Source organism: Pleurodeles waltl, chromosome 1_1, assembly GCF_031143425.1.
Source record: "Pleurodeles waltl isolate 20211129_DDA chromosome 1_1, aPleWal1.hap1.20221129, whole genome shotgun sequence".
Lineage (NCBI taxonomy): Eukaryota > Metazoa > Chordata > Amphibia > Caudata > Salamandridae > Pleurodeles > Pleurodeles waltl.
Window position 1 is genome coordinate 433,948,894 of NC_090436.1, and position 18,275 is coordinate 433,967,168.

The following is an 18,275-nucleotide window of genomic DNA, read 5'->3' on the forward strand; positions in this document are numbered from 1 at the left end:
AAAGCAGATTGTTTCAGAACAGAGTGAAGTAGCATACAGAGGAGTGGTACAGGGTACACTACAGTGTAGTAGTGCAGGGTAGAGTGCAGTCGCATAAAGTAGTATAGAGTGCAGTGGCACAGAGTGCAATGCTGCAGATTGGAGTGGTGCATAGCAGAGTAGGGTAAAGTGCACTAGCATAGAGCAAAGTGGTGCAGAGGAGAGTGAAGTGGAGTAGAGTGCAGTGTCAGAGTACAGTAGTGCTCAGCAGATTAGAATGTCGGAGAGTAGATTAGAGTGGCTCAGAGAGCATTGGCATAGCATGCTTTGGCAAAGAGTGCAATGCAGTGGCGCAGAGTAGAGTGGCATAGAGTGAATTGGTGGAGTGTGCAGTGGAATAGAGTGGTGCAGAGTAATGTGACAGAGTGCAATAGAGTAGAGGGGTGCAGAGGCATAGAGTAGTGTTACAGAGTAGAGTATAGCTGCTTACAGTGCAGTAGTACAGAGCAGATTGTCGCAGACTGCAGAGTTGTAGAATATATTTGTTTTGAGTAAAGTGATTGAGAGTGCATTGGAGTTGAGTCAGTGGCGTAGAATGCAGTGGCATGGAGTGGTGTGGGGCATGGTAGATTGCAGTGGTGTAGAGCGGAGTGTGGTAGAGTGGAATGGCGCAGAGTGAAGTAAACTGCAGTGGTGTGGAGTGGTTCTGAACAGAGTGTAGTGGTGTAGAGTGCAGTGGCGTAGAGTTCAGTGTTCTAGAGTGGCTTAGAGTGCAGTGGCATAGAGTGGAGCGACAGAGAGCTGAGTTTAGTGGTGGAGAGTGCAGTGTTGCTGAGCACAGTGGCATAGAGTGCATTGGTTTGAGTAAAGTGGACTGCCGTAGAATGGAGTGATACAGACTAGAGTGGAAGGGTGCAAGTACAGTTAAGTGGCATAGTGTATAGTGGTGTAGAGTGGTGCAGAGTAGAGTGCAGTGGCATCGAGTGGCGTAGAGTTCAGTGTCAGAGAATGCAGTGTTGGAGAGTATACTGTCAGAGTGCGGTGGTGTACAGTATAGTGGTGTAGAGTGCATTGACATGGAGTGCACTGGAGTGGAGTGCAGTGGCATAGGGGGCAGTGGCGCAGAGTGGCACAGAAAGCAGAAGCGTAGAGTATGGTGGTGCAGAGTACAATAGAGTGGTGTAGAGTGCAGTGGTGTAGAGTGCAGTTACATAGAGTACGATGGCATATAATGCAGTGACGTAAAGTGTTGAGGAGTACAGCTTAGTGGCACAGAGTGCATTGATTTTGAGTACAGTGGTGTAGAATGCATTGACATTGAGTACAATGGCAAAGTGTAGAGTGCAATGGCGCAGAGTGCAGTGGCACAGAGTGCAGTGGCATCGAGTGCAGTGGCACAAAGTAGATTGTTTCACAGTGGTGCACGGTAGTGTACAGTGGCAAAGAGTGCAGAGTAAATGACAGTGGCGCAGAGTGGACTGGCGTAGAGTGCACTGGCATTGAATGGAGTGATATACAGTAGAGTGCACTGGAGTAGAATGCAGTGTTACACAGGAGAGTGGCTTAGAAAGGAGTAGCACAAAGTAGAGTGGCAAAAGTATTAGTAGGTGTAGAGTGCACTGGCATAGAATGGTGTAGATTAGAGAGGCATAGTGTGAAGTGCAGTAGAGGGGAGAGGAGTGCAGAGTAGAGTGCAGTGATGCAGTGGGGAGTGGTGCAGAGAAGAGTAGTGTGGGGTAGAGTGCATTGGTATAGAGTAGTATGGTGTAGAGTAGAGAGGCATAGGGTGGAGTGGAGTGGTGGGGAATAGAGTATAGTGATGCAGTGTGGAATGGTCCAGAGTAGGGTGGAGTGAGTTAAAGTGAAGTAAGCATGGCGTGGTAGCCTACTGCCATTACAGACAAAACATCTTCAATCGAAATGACTAATACATTTGCAGACATACAGTTTTACTGATAAGTGTACAGTATAAAAACGATAATGTGTGTGTAAATGTCATCACTTTATGTATTGACTTGCTTTGATCGTAAAAACATTTGTCCCCTACACACTTCAGAATTACCAAAAATGTGCTTCATTTGTGCTTTTTTAATTCCGATATATTCTGAAACATCGTACAGTCTGCCTCAAGCATAACCCGGACAACAGCATGATTGTCACACAAAGCCTCTCACTTTGAAGGCAGCGAAAGTTAAGTAAACACCAAGCTCCTTGGAAGACAGAGCCTGACATCTGACCTTTGTCTGCACAGCAGATGTGATACGATAATAACAGGCTCTAAAGGCCTGTTTCCAGAAATCAAGCACTGGTGCAAGAATACAGTAAATAGGAGTTGGGCAACGGAAGGGATACACTCAAGCCGGACAGCCAAAGAAAATAGAGCCAGCAAATAGCAAGCAAGTAAATGTGAGATATAAATCGCAAAGTCAATGGCAAGCAACAGGCAGAATGCATTCCCAGGGAAGATTTCCAAATGTCCCCAAGATGATGTTAGTAAACCAGACACCTGTGTCTGGTAGGCTTCAACCTAAAAAGCATTGGGAGCAACGTCAGGGTAAGTGGCACAGTCAGGTTCAGGGGTGGAGCAGTCAACAGTGGATGGATTGGAAGCCACCTCAGATCACTGGGCCGAAGTCATGACAGAGGGATCCGGATGGGTATTAAAGACTCAGTCCATAGGATCTTTAAATTCTCAAAGCTATTGCAGCATCACAGCAAGGCCTGGAAAATCGGGTGGAGAGGCATGAGGGTCAGAATCTGTTCTGGGGCCAGGGGCAGAGTTTGCGGTCTTGCAGTACTTGGGGCAACATATGACTCCAAGTGATGGCATGGTGGGATGTTGGAGAGCTGTGTTTGGACTTCTTGTATTTGTTTCCCCCTTTTGTATTTACCTAAGGACCTTGATTTTGAGGATGACCTGTTGTGAGATCGCCTGCAGGAGAGGAAGGGTGTCTGCACTCTCAATTGGGACTGGGCCTTGTTTGACTTTTGTCAATGTTCTGTGATGTACAGCTTGACTCTGTGGTTGTGGATGGTCTTTGGGGTTCATCTTGTGGCACTTTTCACATATCGCTGAACTGTGCATGGAGCACCAGATACAGACCTAGTGTGGGTCCATCATTGACATCTGTCTGTGGCGGTCACTGTAAGGGTTCAATCCTGTAGTCTTGAAGGAGGGAACCTAGCCCCTGCACAATGGAAAATTTTAGGGAAAAAACGTCAAGTCTGTAAAATGCAAAAGCTCTGGAATTGCATTGGAAGGCACAGAAAGAAAGGAACTGATGTCAGTGATAAGAGGAGGGGCTGATATAGTGGTCCTGACTTTACTTATGGGGTCGGTTGGACAACACAGGGCTGCATTACACCACATACTGGTGCACGAGGGAGTAGCTACGAAAATGATATCGATCCAGTAAGGCACCTGGGGAAAATCACAAGGTGAGGAACCTGTTGTGAGAAGTCTTTCAGAAACACCTGTTACCTGAAACCATGTATTCATATTATTAGATTATGGGGCCACACTGACCTCATTGACTGCACGTTGTAACTTTGTAAAATGGTCATGCTGCCCACATTTTTCCATTAATCTGTATTCCTTACCATTGTGTTATGTTAATTGCATTTCTTAAGTACTATGTTCATCAACATGTTTATTGATGTTCCCCAACAAATGTCAGAAATGTTGCAAAATAAGTGTGAATATGCCAAGTCTTTAGTGAACATCTAAAGGAAAGGAAGCTAGTATCTTCTTGAATGGCAGCTCTTAAAGAGTTTCAGAATTGGGAATTGCAAGCAGAAAAACTGCAACTCTTATTTCTGGATTTCAAATACTTAGGAACTCTGCTCTGCGCTGCGGGGTTGGCTGTCCACAGGGGAGTGGGAACAGGGCCTGGCATCATGTATGGCAATAAAATAACAATTTATGTTCAAAAACAAAATCTTCGAAATTCACTGAAAAATCTGAGGTTGAAGTGATGTTATAGTTAGGTATGATAATAATATCTTACTTTGCATTGAACAACCATCAGAAATTCACTGAAAAAAACAAAGGTTAAAGTAATTTTATAGTTAGGTGAAAATGTCAGTTCCAATATTGCCCATCAAGGAGTTCTGGTGGCATCATAAACCAGAAGCCAAACGCAGAGTGGTTTTTGAATGTAACCAGAACACCAAGACGGCTATTTAGCACCATATTGCATATGGTATCTGTATGTATTTTCTTTATATCACAGATGTTTATTTTGGGGTAACCGCATTGAAAAACGTTTTTTTCTTCAAACTCAAGCTAACAATTGCCATTGATTGCAAATATAATATACAGGTATACCTTTCATGAAAACATTCTTAAAAAGGAATGGACAATGGTGAGTCAGAGGATTTATGTTATTCTGTGGCAGCATCGTTTAGTTATGAATTTAAGGCATTTGCTACATAATTTATAAAATTTGCAGCCTGCTCAAAAATGTTTCTTGCTAAAATCAATGATAAGAAAATAAGTTACTTACCTGTTACTGTAGCTCTACATTACTGGATCTTTTGCAGGTTCATATGCTTGAATCATTCCCAGTTGTAGAAGTGGGAGTCCACGGTATAATTTAACAGAGTTAAAAGCAGTTAAGTGCAGTTTAACACAGAGTCTATAAGGACAAAAAACATTCACTTTAGTAACTTATCCACATCAATTAATAAGAATTAAACTCAAGCCAATCAGGTGACAGCACCCTCTGATACTCTCCCTTCAGAGGCTTCACTCCTTCAGATTTTCTAGCACTAGATGTGGCAAAGCAACAGTATAAAGCTAAGATGAGCCTCTCATGGGAGGAGGGTGGGTCACATGTGACTATGAAAGATGCCAATGCTAGAGAACTACAGTAATAGAGAAGTAACTTATTTTCTTCTCCAGTACTGGATCTTTCATAGTCACATGCTTGAATCAGAATAGCTAGCAGTTAAACCACATGCACAATAACCATCATAATGACAAAATAGCCGATGGTGGGATAATAGAACAAGCAAAGGCACACATTATTTATTGGAATAAATGACACAATACTGCTTTTCCCACAGTAGCATCTCTCTGCACTGCCAACTGCAGGTAGTAGTGTTGTGTAAACGTGTGAGTGTTCTTCCATTTTGCTGCTCTACAGATGTCGTGGAGAAATATACCATAGTGGTTGTCATAGAGGCACTTCTGGTAGAGTGCGCTCGTACCTTGGCCCACACCAATGTCTTCCAAACTTATGGTGATAAAACTGAATAGCTGCTGAAATACATTGAGCTATATTTGGCTTGAAAAGTGGAAAACCCTTACGACTGTCATAATTTGCAACCAGCAAATGGTCCAATTTCCTGGATTGTCTGATTCAGTGTAAATGGAATTTCAGGCATCTTTTAATGTCCAATGTATGTGAAGATTGCCGTTTCCTGTGGATTCTGAAAACGTTTTCAGGACAATTGGTTCATTTAAATGAAAACCAGTCCGAACTTTACTGATGAATCTAGGGTTGGTTTGTAAAAACACACTATCTTTGAACAGCATAAATGGTTCTTTAATTGTGAAGGCCTGCATTTCACTAATTCTTCTTGCTGATGTCAAATGTGCCATTTTCCTTGATACAAAATGCATGTTGGCTTTGTGAATGGGTTCAAATGGAGACTTCATTTGTTGTGAGAGCACTGTATTGAGCTTCCAAGACAGAGGAGGTTGCTTTATTGGAGGAAAGACTCTGAGAAGACCTTTAGGAAATTGTTTGAAAATGCTACAGGACCACTAAGGTGGCCCACCAGACGATCTTCTAAATCTTGAAATTGCTGCTTAGTGCACTTTAATTGAAGTATGAACCATACCTGATTTTGCTAAAGGCAGAAAACTGGGCAGAATATGTTCCAGTGGTGCTGAGATAAGGTGATGTTCTTTTGGCACCCTAAATAGAAATCCTTCAATTTAAGCTGGTACGTCCTGTTGGCAGAATCAGCTCTGACTTGGGCAAGAATTTCTCTACTGTTTTCTGGAATTTTTAAGCTTGCAAACTCATTGAATTCGGGAGCCAGGCTGCAAGTGTAAGGATTACAAGTCTGGATGAAGTATTTGGTTGTGCTTCACGTGGGTACAGGTTTTAGTTGAACGTGACTAATCTGCAATAGGAGTAGAAGCTCAGTGAACCAATGCTGTCTGGGCCATTTTGGAGCGATTACAACTATTCAGTACAGTTCTCTCGTCAACTTGCTGAGAAGGTTTGGCAGTAACAGTGGAAAAGCATAGGCAAATATCCCTGACCATATGATAAAGAATGCATTCTTCATGACCCCAGCTGGGGGTGCCAACTTGCTAGAATCAGTTTTCGATTCTGCTGAGTCACAAACAGATGTAATTTTGGCCTGCCCCAAAGATTGGAGATGCAGTTTAGAATTTCTTGGTTGAGCTCCCACTTGTGGCAGCTGTTCCAGTTTCTGCTCAGCATATCTGCTATAACATTGTGTGTTCCTGAATCATGCTCTGCTTTGACTATTACTTGGTGCTCAGAGCCCACTTTCATGTTTCTTGGGGTTCTCGGGACAAATCTTATACCCCTTTGCTTGCTGATATAATGCATGCTGCTGGTATTGTCTGTGCAGATTAATATTGACAATCCTTTTATCCTGGATAGGAAAGACTGCAGGCTCAATGCCACTGACATGAGTTCCAGTATATTTATATGTAGCTTCATTTGATGCTGAGTCCATTTGCCACTGATTCTTAAACCCAGTAGCTGAGCCCCCAATCTCTCTAGTGAATGGCCTTCTGCAACAACGAAATCAGCTATCTGAGGTAAGAAGCTTAATCCAATTAACAGATTTATATCTTTCATCAACCAGGGTAGAGATTCTCTCATGTCCAAAATGAATAGGGTTATATTGTTGAATTAACCTTGGTTTTGAAGCCATTGTTTGTCTAACTCTTGCGACTAAAGGAAACATTCTGAGGTGGCAAAATGGGACCAGAGATATAAAAGACAACATCATCCTTAGAAGCAACTTAAATAGGTGAACTGAAATAGACTTTCTTTTCAGTCATTCTTGCACTAAGACCCTACGCATGACTTGTCTTTCCTCTGTCAAGAAGGCTCTGTCTTGAGGTATGTCTAGACCTGCTCCTAGGATAATGTTTTTGTTCATGGACTGAGCAAAGATTTTTTGTGGAATGAGAGTAAGACTCAGGTCGCCGAACAGTGTTAGACAAGCTCTTGTTCCCTTCGTCTGCCAAGCAATTGGTGCTTTTATGAACCATTCACCAAGGAATAGGAATACCTGAAATCATTTCTGTCTTAGAGAACTGCTACTGAAACTAGTCATTTTGTAAAAATGTGAGGGGCTGATTTGGATAAAAAAGGAGAATTGTGAATCATTAATGAGGGCCGACCCCCATGAATATAGAAGCTTATGGCGTTCTGGGTGATTTGGTATATGAAAATAGGCATCCCAGAGATCCAATGTTATAATCTATGTGATTGAGAAGGTGAAGGATGTATTGAAGACTACCATGCAAAACAGTTGTTTCCCTAATTTGAGCCGGTGATTTTCGTTGTGGAACTCCGGTACTTTTTTTTGAGGGCCAGCACTTATGTTTATGCCTCAAGCATTAACTGCGAGCAAAAGACACATATGGGAAAGACGAAAGAAGAGATAAACGAAAAAGCGTCACAAAGAGAGAAAGCAGAAAGCTGCAAAAGTGAGCTGAAGGAGAAGAGAGTGGCTCTAAATAGATTAAAGAGGCCCAACATGGCTTTAGTGTTACGCTGCCTCAGTATTCCATGCTCGCACATTTAATTGCAGCAGCCGAGTGTTTCAGAGGAGAGCTTTGAGCATGTTTTTCTTAACAAATTAAGCACTGCCTTTAACTGAATTACAAAGTATGGCCATAAGTGATTAGATCCAAAACCCACCTGTCTGTTATTTATTTCCACTGATGTAAATAATTTGTGATGGACTCCCAATTGGTTACTGGGGCTGAGAGGGTGTAACTCGCACCATAATGTTGTGACTGTGTTCAACAAGTGCTCAGTCCTTGGAAAGTCTGCTTCCTTCGTGGAGCTTGTTTATTATATGCTGCTGGGGCGGCTGTCAAAATTGTTTTTGATGGCATGAAGGTCGATACTGCTGCTGAAGGTGCTCATACCTATATGGCTGATATCATCCTGTGTACAATAGCAGCTCTCTTCCTCTTTTTCTTTGAAAAGGAATTCTCCTCATTAATAAGATGTCTAATGATCTTGTTGTGTCCCTGTCAGTCTTTATTGCCTGTAGGGCATTATTCATGTATTTGCCAGATAATGCTTCCTCATCATATAGTATATTCAAGATCTTACGTTGAACTTCTAGCCTGAATGACATGTCTTTCAGCCTTCCATCTGCAGAGAACAGCAGCTCCCACTAGCAGACAAAAATCTATCTTCTCAGAAGAAGTTTTTTCTCCTTCTTGTAGGATCTTTTTCGCATCTACTTAATATCCTCAGGTGAGCAATCTATGCATATGGCTATGTCTGACCATATTTGTCTGTCATAATGGCTGAAAATAGCCAACGAGTTGGCAGTTCTAACTGTAATTGCGGACATGGTGGGAAAATGTTTCCCTATGCTATCTAAGCATTCAACAGGCGGTTTTGAAATGGGTGTGGACGGATTACTGTAGCGATGTTGAGCTGCTCTCATTATTACAGAGTCTGGTTTGGATGGCCAGTTTAGCATGCTGGTGAACTTTCTGGTGCTTTATATTTCTGATCCAACCTAGGTAAAACGGCAGCGACTGCAGTTGGATTCTTCACCATTTTTATACCTTCCTCACAAATAAAATTTATAAAAGGGATTGCCCTACCTACTTTTCTATCAAGTTCCTTAACATGTTATAAAACCTTAAATTGTATAAAAAGCAGACTGATTGCTTTATAGGCACTGGGAGAGCAAACCTTTTTGCAGCCCTTTCCATCTAATTATGAAAACCTCCAATGTCACCAGGTGGTGAATCTACTGGATATGCAGCTAAAATCAGGTAATCACCCCGTTCACTTGGTGTTGCTTGATTGCCCTGTATTTCTCCATTCTCTCTATCTTTATTGGAGCACATTCTGTGACCTGTTGCTGGAATTGCAAGATTTAAAGGCGCCAGAAAATTATGGTGTGGAGGCAGAGCAGGAGGGTGTACCTGAGGAGACTGTGGAGGCCACATATGCTGTGTTGGAGATGAAGTTTTTGTGGGATCTGGGAACCTTTCATAGTAATCCTGCAACATACTTCCTAAGTCATTTACCAAAGTTATGAGCATCTGAACCGTGCCTTCAGGGAGCTGGTGAGGAGTATAATGTTGGTATTGATTTAAATACTGAATAGGCTTTTTGGCATATTGTTGTGCTCTTGAGAAATAATAATAATCTTCAAAGTATTTGTCGTCTTCTTCTTTTTTTGATATTTGCTCATAAGGACTATGGGCTGCTCCTTGGTCCTTTGAATCTTCCTCATCCAATAAGCAGGTTTTTGGGAGTGGTAAGACACTACTTGGGGAGGTATGTTCGAGCTTTAGTAATGTCTTATAATGCATTTTCTCCCCCATCGACAGTATAATCGAAGATGTCAGTGACGACTTAATCGGGGCTTTAACTGTAGGCGATGTTACAATTTCCATCGTCAAATGCACTGTCATCAGTTTCTTAATCAACAGTGCTACTGCTGATGTAGTACTTGTCATTGCCATTGTCATCGTCAAGGATGATCATTTTTTAGGCTGTTTGCTAGTTGCCATTAAGGCAGATTTTTGCATCAACAACAGTGCAGAGAGTTTCTTAAAACATAATGACAGACTTGGAGAAGGAGTGATATGCTCACATTAGATGTTTTCTGAGAAGACTTTCTCCTTTTCGTGTTTCTGAGAGGGTTCAGCTATTGTCCTACGCTCTCCCGATGACCCATGAGTCTTTTTTAATGCCTTCTTTGTTGACTCTGGAGGCATGTGAACTTGTGATCTCTCCCTTTTATGAGGCTTAATTTGTCTTTGAGGAATACTCACTATCCTCCTCAGAAACTGGAGTTTCTTTACATTTTAGTTTTTAGAGCCAAATAAAAAGCCTCCACTCCTGATCCTACAATGTTTTAGAAGAAAAGGTACGTCAGATTCTACAGTACTTTACCTTATGTGAAGGATGGAGACAGTACATGCACTCTTTGTGAGAATCTTCTGAGTACAGTCTTTTCTTTCTACAAGTTCCACAAGGTCTGAAAGGTCCTTTCTTTACTGAATCTGACACACTGAACAGTCAGGTATTTAGTAGATGTTAGGCTGCAGCTGGATTTCTGGAAGAATAACTCTTTATATATGAAAACTGGAACCAAACTGCCAGAGCTCAGGGAGACTCCTACCACACAACGTGTGGTACAAAATTTGAAGGAGTGAAGCCACTGAAGAGAGTGTTCTAGACGGTGTTGTCACGTGATAGGCTGGAGTTTTGTTCGTATGAAATGATGTGTTAAACAGTACTGCCTTCTATTTATACCGAAGGACTTCCACTTCAACAATGGGGAACGATTCAAGTAAGTGAATCTATGAAAGATTCAATACTGGGGAATAGTACTGCCAGAGAATGTGCTGCTAAGTTGCTTTTTTGCAACATAATTCAGGAAACCTTGCTGCATAATATGGACTTCCACGTTGTGCAAGTATAGCAGCCCAGACATCAGGAAAGCTCTGAAGATTGGTTTTGGGGCTGTTATGATGATGAAATCAATACTTCACAGGAACTGTGAAATATTCCTCATATTTCACAGTACATAGAAGAATAGGAGTTTTTATATCACTTTGTTTTATATACACATAGCATGTTTGTTTAGAAATATTTGTAATGTAGCATTAAAAGTATGGCAGCTGTGTGCCCATACTGAAAATACACTAGGATTAGTTGCTTGTGACTAGATACGATTAGTCATTCCCCTCAGACCCCAGCCACTCTTCCACACAAGGATGTATTTTCAGGTGCAATTAATCATAACTACATCACTGGTGGACTTGTAGTCATATGTGAACACATCAGGAAGTGCCCTTGACATTCTGCCATTATTGCACACACAGTTTCCACACAACAAAGAACTGTTAACATACCAAGGTTGAAGTATGGCTAGTGCTACCATGCTCTTTGGTTTCATCTACACTGGAAGGTACTTTTGTTGATACCACATTATGTACTGTTTTTTCATCAATAGTGCTTTTTATAGATGGAAGCCTTTTTGGATCATGTGACTGAGCTGGCACAGGAGACTGTCCAAGCCTGCTTTGCCTGTTATTTATAATCATATCATTTTCAATGTCAGGTTTCTTGCAAAGTAATGGTAAAAATCCCCGAGGTTTTCGTGCAGGCCTGTTTAGGAAAAATAAAAATGAACAAGCAATAATCAATGATTGAATAATACAGCTGAGTCACTACTATAACTATATCTCTTTCTTTTCACAAATCAGTGCACTACATTTTCTATTGAGGGAAGTACTGTTTCCCCTATCACACTAGCCACAAGGTCCTTTACCTAACATTCCTAGTGCATATGGAAAGTGTTACTACAATTGTAGGCATCTGTTTATAGGGTGTAATGATGTAGCTTCACATGCTCTGAACACTCCCTCCTATCTAGTGTTGGGCTTGAATATGTGCAGGTTGTTTTACTTCGAAGAAAGGCTTTGGCATCACAGGATGGAGTGTGACTTCAACTTTAGTAGGCACTGCATATTGGCACCAACTCCATGTTAGATTGTTTTTTGCACAGCAGGGGGAGTAGCATGGAGTGGTGCACTTGTATTATGAAAGCAAGTTAATAAGGAAGAGATCTGTAAGAAGACTCACTTTTTGGGGGAGAAGGGTGGGCCCATGTGAATCTATAGCTCTAAACGCCCGGTACAGACACAGGGTAAGTAACATTTTCAGTTTGCAGCATGAGTTGCTGTAGATACACATGTTCTTAACAGACTGTTAGTCAATGCTCCTTACAAGTGGTGGCTAGCATGTGGATGATGCAGATGTCTGAAATAAATGGCTTAGCCAACCATCGCCTATTGGTGGGCTACGATATCCACACAGTAGTGATTGGTAAAACTGTTTGGTTGATCAAGTGGCTGCTTTACATATGTCAGCGGAATATAGCATACGGAAGGCCATGGTTGCTACTTTTTTTGCGTAGAGAGTCAGACTTGGAGGTAACTGGGAGGGATCTTTTGGTTTTGTGATAGCAGGTTTGCACATACGTCACTATCTACCTTCCAACTCCTGCCTTAGAAATAGGTTGCCCACTGTTTGATTTGGCAAAGCCTACAAAAAACTTAGCAGCTTTGTAGAAATGGCTTGGTCCTATGGATGTAACATGAGACATGATGTCTAAGGGGTGGAGAGATCTTTCTGCTAGAGAGTCTGGTTGAGGGAATAAGACTAGGAGCTCTATAATTTGCTTGAGGTGGAAAGGAGAATCCAATTTGGGGTGCAACTTTGGGTTGGTTTAGAGTACTACTCTGTTCTTGTGACCCACAATGACAGGTTCTTGTAGAGTGAGGGCCAGAGAAAAGCTACTCTAGGAGAGGAACTGTAGAGAGCAAAAGTGCATAGGATCAAGGAGGGAAGCATGTGCTGTGTAAGAATCACACTCAGACTCCACTCAAGGCAGGTGGGACTCTGGGAGGGATGATCCTTTTGAGGTCCTCCAAGAAGGCCTTAATCACAGAGATGTGAAAGGAGAAGTGTTTCCTGTTTTCCATCTAAGCGTCTATGGCTTCCAAATAGAGACGTACATAAGTGCATGCAAAGCCTGATTTCGGCAAATGGAGCAGGTAACAGATAAGGTCCTAGACAGTAGGGTTGAGGGGGTCTAGGTGTTTGGAGATGCAACAGTGGACTAATCTCTTCCATTTCGCTGCACAGCAGGCTTGTGTGGTAGGCCTATGGGACCTATGTATGAAGTCTATGCCTCCTTGTGGAAGGCACAAGTGACAAAATTCTAGATTGAACTGTCTGGAATCTGGGTGTCTGATTTGACCATGATTTTTGCTATGAGAAGGTTGGGCCTGCTAGGGAGCGTCTCGTGGGGGCTGACTGACCTCTCAAGGAGTGCCAAATGCCACAGCACTCTTGCTTACATGGGGGCCTACCAGGATCAGGGTTTGGGATGCCTCCCTCATCTTCAGCACTGCACAGGTGGAGACAGAGAGGGGAAAAAGCATACACAAAGATCCCTGACCAGTTCATCCACAGTGTATTGCCCATGGACTGTGGGTATGGGGACCTGCAGGCAAAGCCTGGGCATTCTGCGCTTTTGCGAGTGGTAAAGAGATCTATGGGTACAGTGCCCCAGTGCTGGAAGCACTGGAGTAGGACTTCAGGGTGGATTTCCCACTTGTGGACTTATTGATGCGTCTTGGTGAGCACGTCAGTCAAGCGTCGTCCACACATGGAAGGGTCTTTACCAGAAAGTTTATGCAGTGACAGACTACCCCAATGCCAGGTCTACTGCACAAGTGACAGAGGGAGAGAGAGTAGTATCTTGCTTTTGGAGATTATTTGTGCTGGTCGTGCTATCTGTCTCGATGGAGACTACTTTGCTTCAAAAGACTGTAAGAAAAGCTTTGAAAGTGCAGTGTACAGCAAGTAGCTAGCGATGATTCGCAGGCCCTGATGATGAGGGGCCCAGACCCTCTGTATGGTCATATGGATGAGGGATGACCCAGCCAGTGGCAACAATGGTGACTAGTGGACTGGGATCTTGGAAAGGCCTGCCCTACAACAGGTTGTTGCTGTACCACCGCTGGAGAAAGTGACGGATGCCAGCCTTTACCAACACTAGCTCTTCTCATTGAGCCTCTGCTTCTGAACACTGATCCAAAAGACTATATTGCAGTGGATGCATGTAGAGCCAGGCATGGGGATACTATGGCGATACATCATGCCTTGCAGGCATATCAGAGTTCTGATTGTAAGTTGACGATTAAGCTGAAAAAGAGGTAACAACAGCTGGAATGCCGATAGCCTCCGCAGACTGGAACTGCACTGAGTTCAGACCCTGGAAAGGACTGAATTTGGAGAAGTTGCAGGTGAAATTTGGTGGCACTTAAGTTGTGGACCAGGGAGAAGGTAACTTGGATGTGTGCTAGGCATTGGTGCTTGCCTGCACTCTTGAGCAGCCAGTTGTTGAGGTAGGGGGAAACGCAGATGCCAGGCCAGGCACTCTGTGAAGACCACAGAGGGAGTGGTGACCCCAAAAGGAAGTAATAGTAATGATGGCCACTTACCAGATTTAGAGTCAATGGGCAGGATGGATGGGAATGTGAAATAGGCATTCTTCAGGTCTAGCACCATCATGTAATCGCCTTGTTGAAGTAGAGAGATGACATCATCAAGTGTTGGCTTGTGGAAATGTTTAGAAAGGATATAGTGATTAAGGGGCTTGAAGTCTAGAATTGGCCTGAGGGAGTTGTCCTACTTGGGGATAAAGACGTAAAGAGAGTAAACTCCCTTACCCCAGTGGTGAGGGGGCATGGATTCTGCGGCCCTTTTGAAACAAGCACTTGGACCTCTTCCTCCCGAATGTTGAGATGTTCTTTGCTCAGGGTGTGGGGAACAGAGTGGGATGTTGTGAGACGTTCTAAGCAGTAGACATAGTACGTCACTCCTAGTACCCACCAATCCGATGTGATTTCCTTAAAGCGAGAGATGAAATTCTGCAGTTCCCCTCTCACCTTCACAGATGATGTGTTATTAGGGGAATGTCAGTGTTTGGAGGTGGAAGCTCCCTTCTGGGAGCCGCTTCTACCTCTAGCTTTGCTGTTATGTCCTTTGTAGGCAACACCCCTCTTGCCGCCTTTTCTTGCCTACTGGTGGAAAGGTGGTCTCTAATATGTAGGAGTGGGATCTGTGGAGTCAGCCGTGAAGTTTCCTCTTGGCTGCTACCTCCAAAAGCAGACTCTGACAACCAGGGTGTAAAGGGGACCCATCAAATTAGCAACATACATGTCCTTAATTTTTTCAAAAAAACATAAAAATGTGGCCCATATAGATGTTCCTCATTGAAGGGCAGGTTAAGGATGTGCTGTTGGCCCCCTCGTTTCAACCCTGAAATACAGAGTGAGACTGGCGCCTAATGAGGACATAGAGTTTCACTCCGTGGGAAGCAGTGTGCTCAGTGTTCAGGATTTAGCTGATGGTAGCATTTGACATAGTCTTACCCTCTAAGACTATTTTCTCCCCTCTCTTCCTAAATTCCTCTGGGAGATGCTTGATTATCGCCAGCATCTACTCCCAATATACTGTGTCATAGCGGGAGAGGAGCCCCACAAAGTTCACTATCCTTCAGTGGTGATAGCCCCCACTGTCACTCTTTTGACCAAAACATCAATCTTTCCGCTCTACTTGGCGGGCTGGGGACCATTGCCCGTGGATTGGATGAAAGCCTGCTTCACGCAGTGTGGACAACAGAGAGTTAAGTGGGACATGACCCCTGAGGTAGGCAGGGTCACTGGAAGAGCATTTATACTTTTGTGTCACAAGTTGATTTTAACATGCGTTTTTAGCTTGCGCAAGAAATGCACTGTCCACTAATACTTGGACAACATTTCCACAAGTGCTAGACCTTGTGACAAAGTCTCAGATTTGTGCTCTCATTCGTATGCAATAGTCATTTCCTATTTAGTCTTTCCTCATGAAGGATGTACATGTCCACCTTGTGAAAGCCTGGTGGATGAACTTGTGGTATGCTTTGGTGTCATCAGGGGGAGATGCCTTAACATGGGTTTGATCTAGGCCTAAGGATAAACATCACAGTTGTTCCGCAGGGTGCCTGTGGGCCCTTGCTCAAAAGGTGTCTTATTAGGGTTGGCAGTGCCAAAGGGGCTGCCTGGGTCATACAAGGAATGTGGTAATCCTCTGGCAACTGTGGAGGTGTTGTGAATGGTCATGGAGGTGGTGGCGGAGACAGAGGTGGGCGTGGTGCTGGAGGAATTAGAGGAGGTGGGTAGAGAGACAAGGTGTTAATGGGGAGGGCTGATTCCTCTGTCTCTATGTTTCTTGCACTTGGAAGCATGAACATGTTCTGATGCAGGTTCCTCCGCAAAGGGAAGCCTCCTCTTCCGAGGCAGAGTTTTAATAGGTTTCAGCAGAGGTGACATTGCCAAATTCGCAGTCAAGGGATGAATCATGATGCCTTAGCGTCCAGCTCCTCCTGCAGTCTTTCAAGGGCTACTTCAAGTCCCTGGAGCTCGTTGTCAATGGGATATTTGACGTTGATGGTGGCCTCAGAGTTAAAGATGGTTTTGGTGCCAACATTAAAGGGGTCTTTGGCTTCGAATTGAGGCATCTGCAGGATCTCTGGGCTAGAAGTGTGAAGGGTTGTTACTATTGCGTGGGAGCTTTGTCAGCTCTAAGGCCTTTGATCAGTGTCAGCCAAAAGCTCTAGAGGCTGAAATCCTTTCAGCTTAGGGCTGGACCCAGACTTCCTCAGGGCTGTGCTCTACCTCTGTGCGAGGCCTCGGCTTAGCATGAGTGTCGCCATGAACAGTTGTCACAACTGGCAGAGGTCTATGTTTGAGGCCTGTTTGTTGTGGAGGCCAAAGCAACCTCTTCTTCTGCCCTAATGGTCTGAGTCACTGGAGAAGACTGCCTCTGGAGTGGGCGATGGTTGGTGGGGTGAAATGCTCGAAAGGCTGATATCCTCACCTTCCGCAAAGCAGAGTGGAGCCTGTTCTCAGAAGATGTTGGCTCTGAAGTCAGGAACTTCTGGTACACTTTCTGGTGCACCCAATGTCTTTCCCATCAGAATCAGAGGGTTTTTTGCAACCAAAAGGCGAGAGAAGCTTCACATGCAGCATCACCGTGGCTGGGGGAGGCAAAGGTTACCATGGGTTACTTCACGTGGTACTGAGGACAGTACTGGAAGGGCATCTATTCTATTACACTGTGTGCATTCTCCACAAAGAAGTTGTTGAAGATGAGGGGGCAAATGTCCCTAACGTAAGCCCAAGGCCCTGGTGGTTGGGAATCAACTAACGGATGTCGGTCACCAAAGGGTGTCATTAAGAAGAGTGTGGATGTCAAAGATTTTCCTCAGTTGTGGTGTTGAGCTTTACCATGCGCGCTCAAAAGAAAATGTGCAACATGTCAAATCTCAGAGCCCCATCAGTACATGTCCAAACCCAATGGCAGTAAAAAAATATCTAACATGGAGTTGGTGCACCTGTGCATTGCCAACTAGAAGTGGAGTCACAATCTAGCTCTTCACTCCAAAGCCTTTCTTAGAAGTAAAACAACGGCAAATGTCTGAACCCAACACTAGATGGCAAAAGCATGCAGATCATGTGTATCTACAGGAACATATGCCACAAACATATAGGGGGGTCATTCCGACCTCGGCGGGCGCTGCCCGCCGGGCGTAAACCGCCCAAACACCGCACCGCGGTCAAATGACCGCGGCGGTGATTACAACTTTCCCGCTGGGCTGGCGGGCGATCTCAAGAAGATCGCCCGCCGGCCCAGCGGGAAAGCCCCTGCAAAGAGGAAGCCGGCTTCGAATGGAGCCGGCGGATTTGCAGGGGTGCGACGGATGCAGTTGCACCCGTCGCGATTTTCAGTGTCTGCAAGGCAGACACTGAAAATCATTATGGGGCCCTGTTAGGGGGCCCCTGCACTGCCCATGCCAGCGTCATGGGCAGTGCAGGGGCCCCACGACACCCGTTCCCCCCAGCCTCTTCCTGGCGGTGTAAACCGCCAGGAACAGGCTGGCGGGAAGGGGGTCGGAATCCCCATGGCGGCGCTGCAAGCAGCGCCACCATGGAGGATTCCCTTGGGCAGGGGTAAACCGGAGGGAAACCGCTGGTTGCCCTTTTCTGACCGCGGCTTTACCGCCGCGGTCAGAATTGCCCATGAAGCACCGCCAGCCTGTTGGCGGTGCTTCCGCGGCCCTCTGACCTGGCGGTTTCAAACCGCCAGGGTCAGAATGAGGGCCATAGTCCTGTAATATTTGGAAGTCTGTAAATCTATAATGCTTTCCAATCTGCCCATGCTATGTATACAAGACAGCCATTATTCATTTGAATGTCTGCTGGCTCCTTGTGACAGAAAGCCTGAGATGTGTGTTCTCAATCGTATGTTATAGTCATTTACTATTTAGTGTTTGCTCTGCCACCTTCTCATGTTCCTCAAGATAGTGCTTTGTAAAAAAAAAAAAAAAACGAAAAAGAAAGACAACAATATTTCCATGTCAAACTCTTGCCCAATAAAAACTGAATTTCTATACAAGAAAAAATAAAAATC

The 18,275-nt window shown here is 44.2% G+C and overlaps 1 protein-coding gene across 2 annotated transcripts in view; it reads right to left on the bottom strand.

The window, feature by feature from the left end:
* BDP1 (BDP1 general transcription factor IIIB subunit) overlaps positions 1–18,275 on the bottom strand; it is a 1,097,554-nt gene that overhangs the window by 77,551 nt on the left and 1,001,728 nt on the right. The window contains exon 43 of one of the 2 annotated variants that reach the window (XM_069224213.1): positions 11,102–11,357. The exons of the other annotated variant lie outside the window; for it this stretch is intronic. Within the exon in view, the coding sequence (XP_069080314.1) occupies positions 11,102–11,357 (256 nt within the window). The remainder of the gene's footprint in view (positions 1–11,101; positions 11,358–18,275) is intronic. 2 annotated transcript variants of the gene reach the window in all.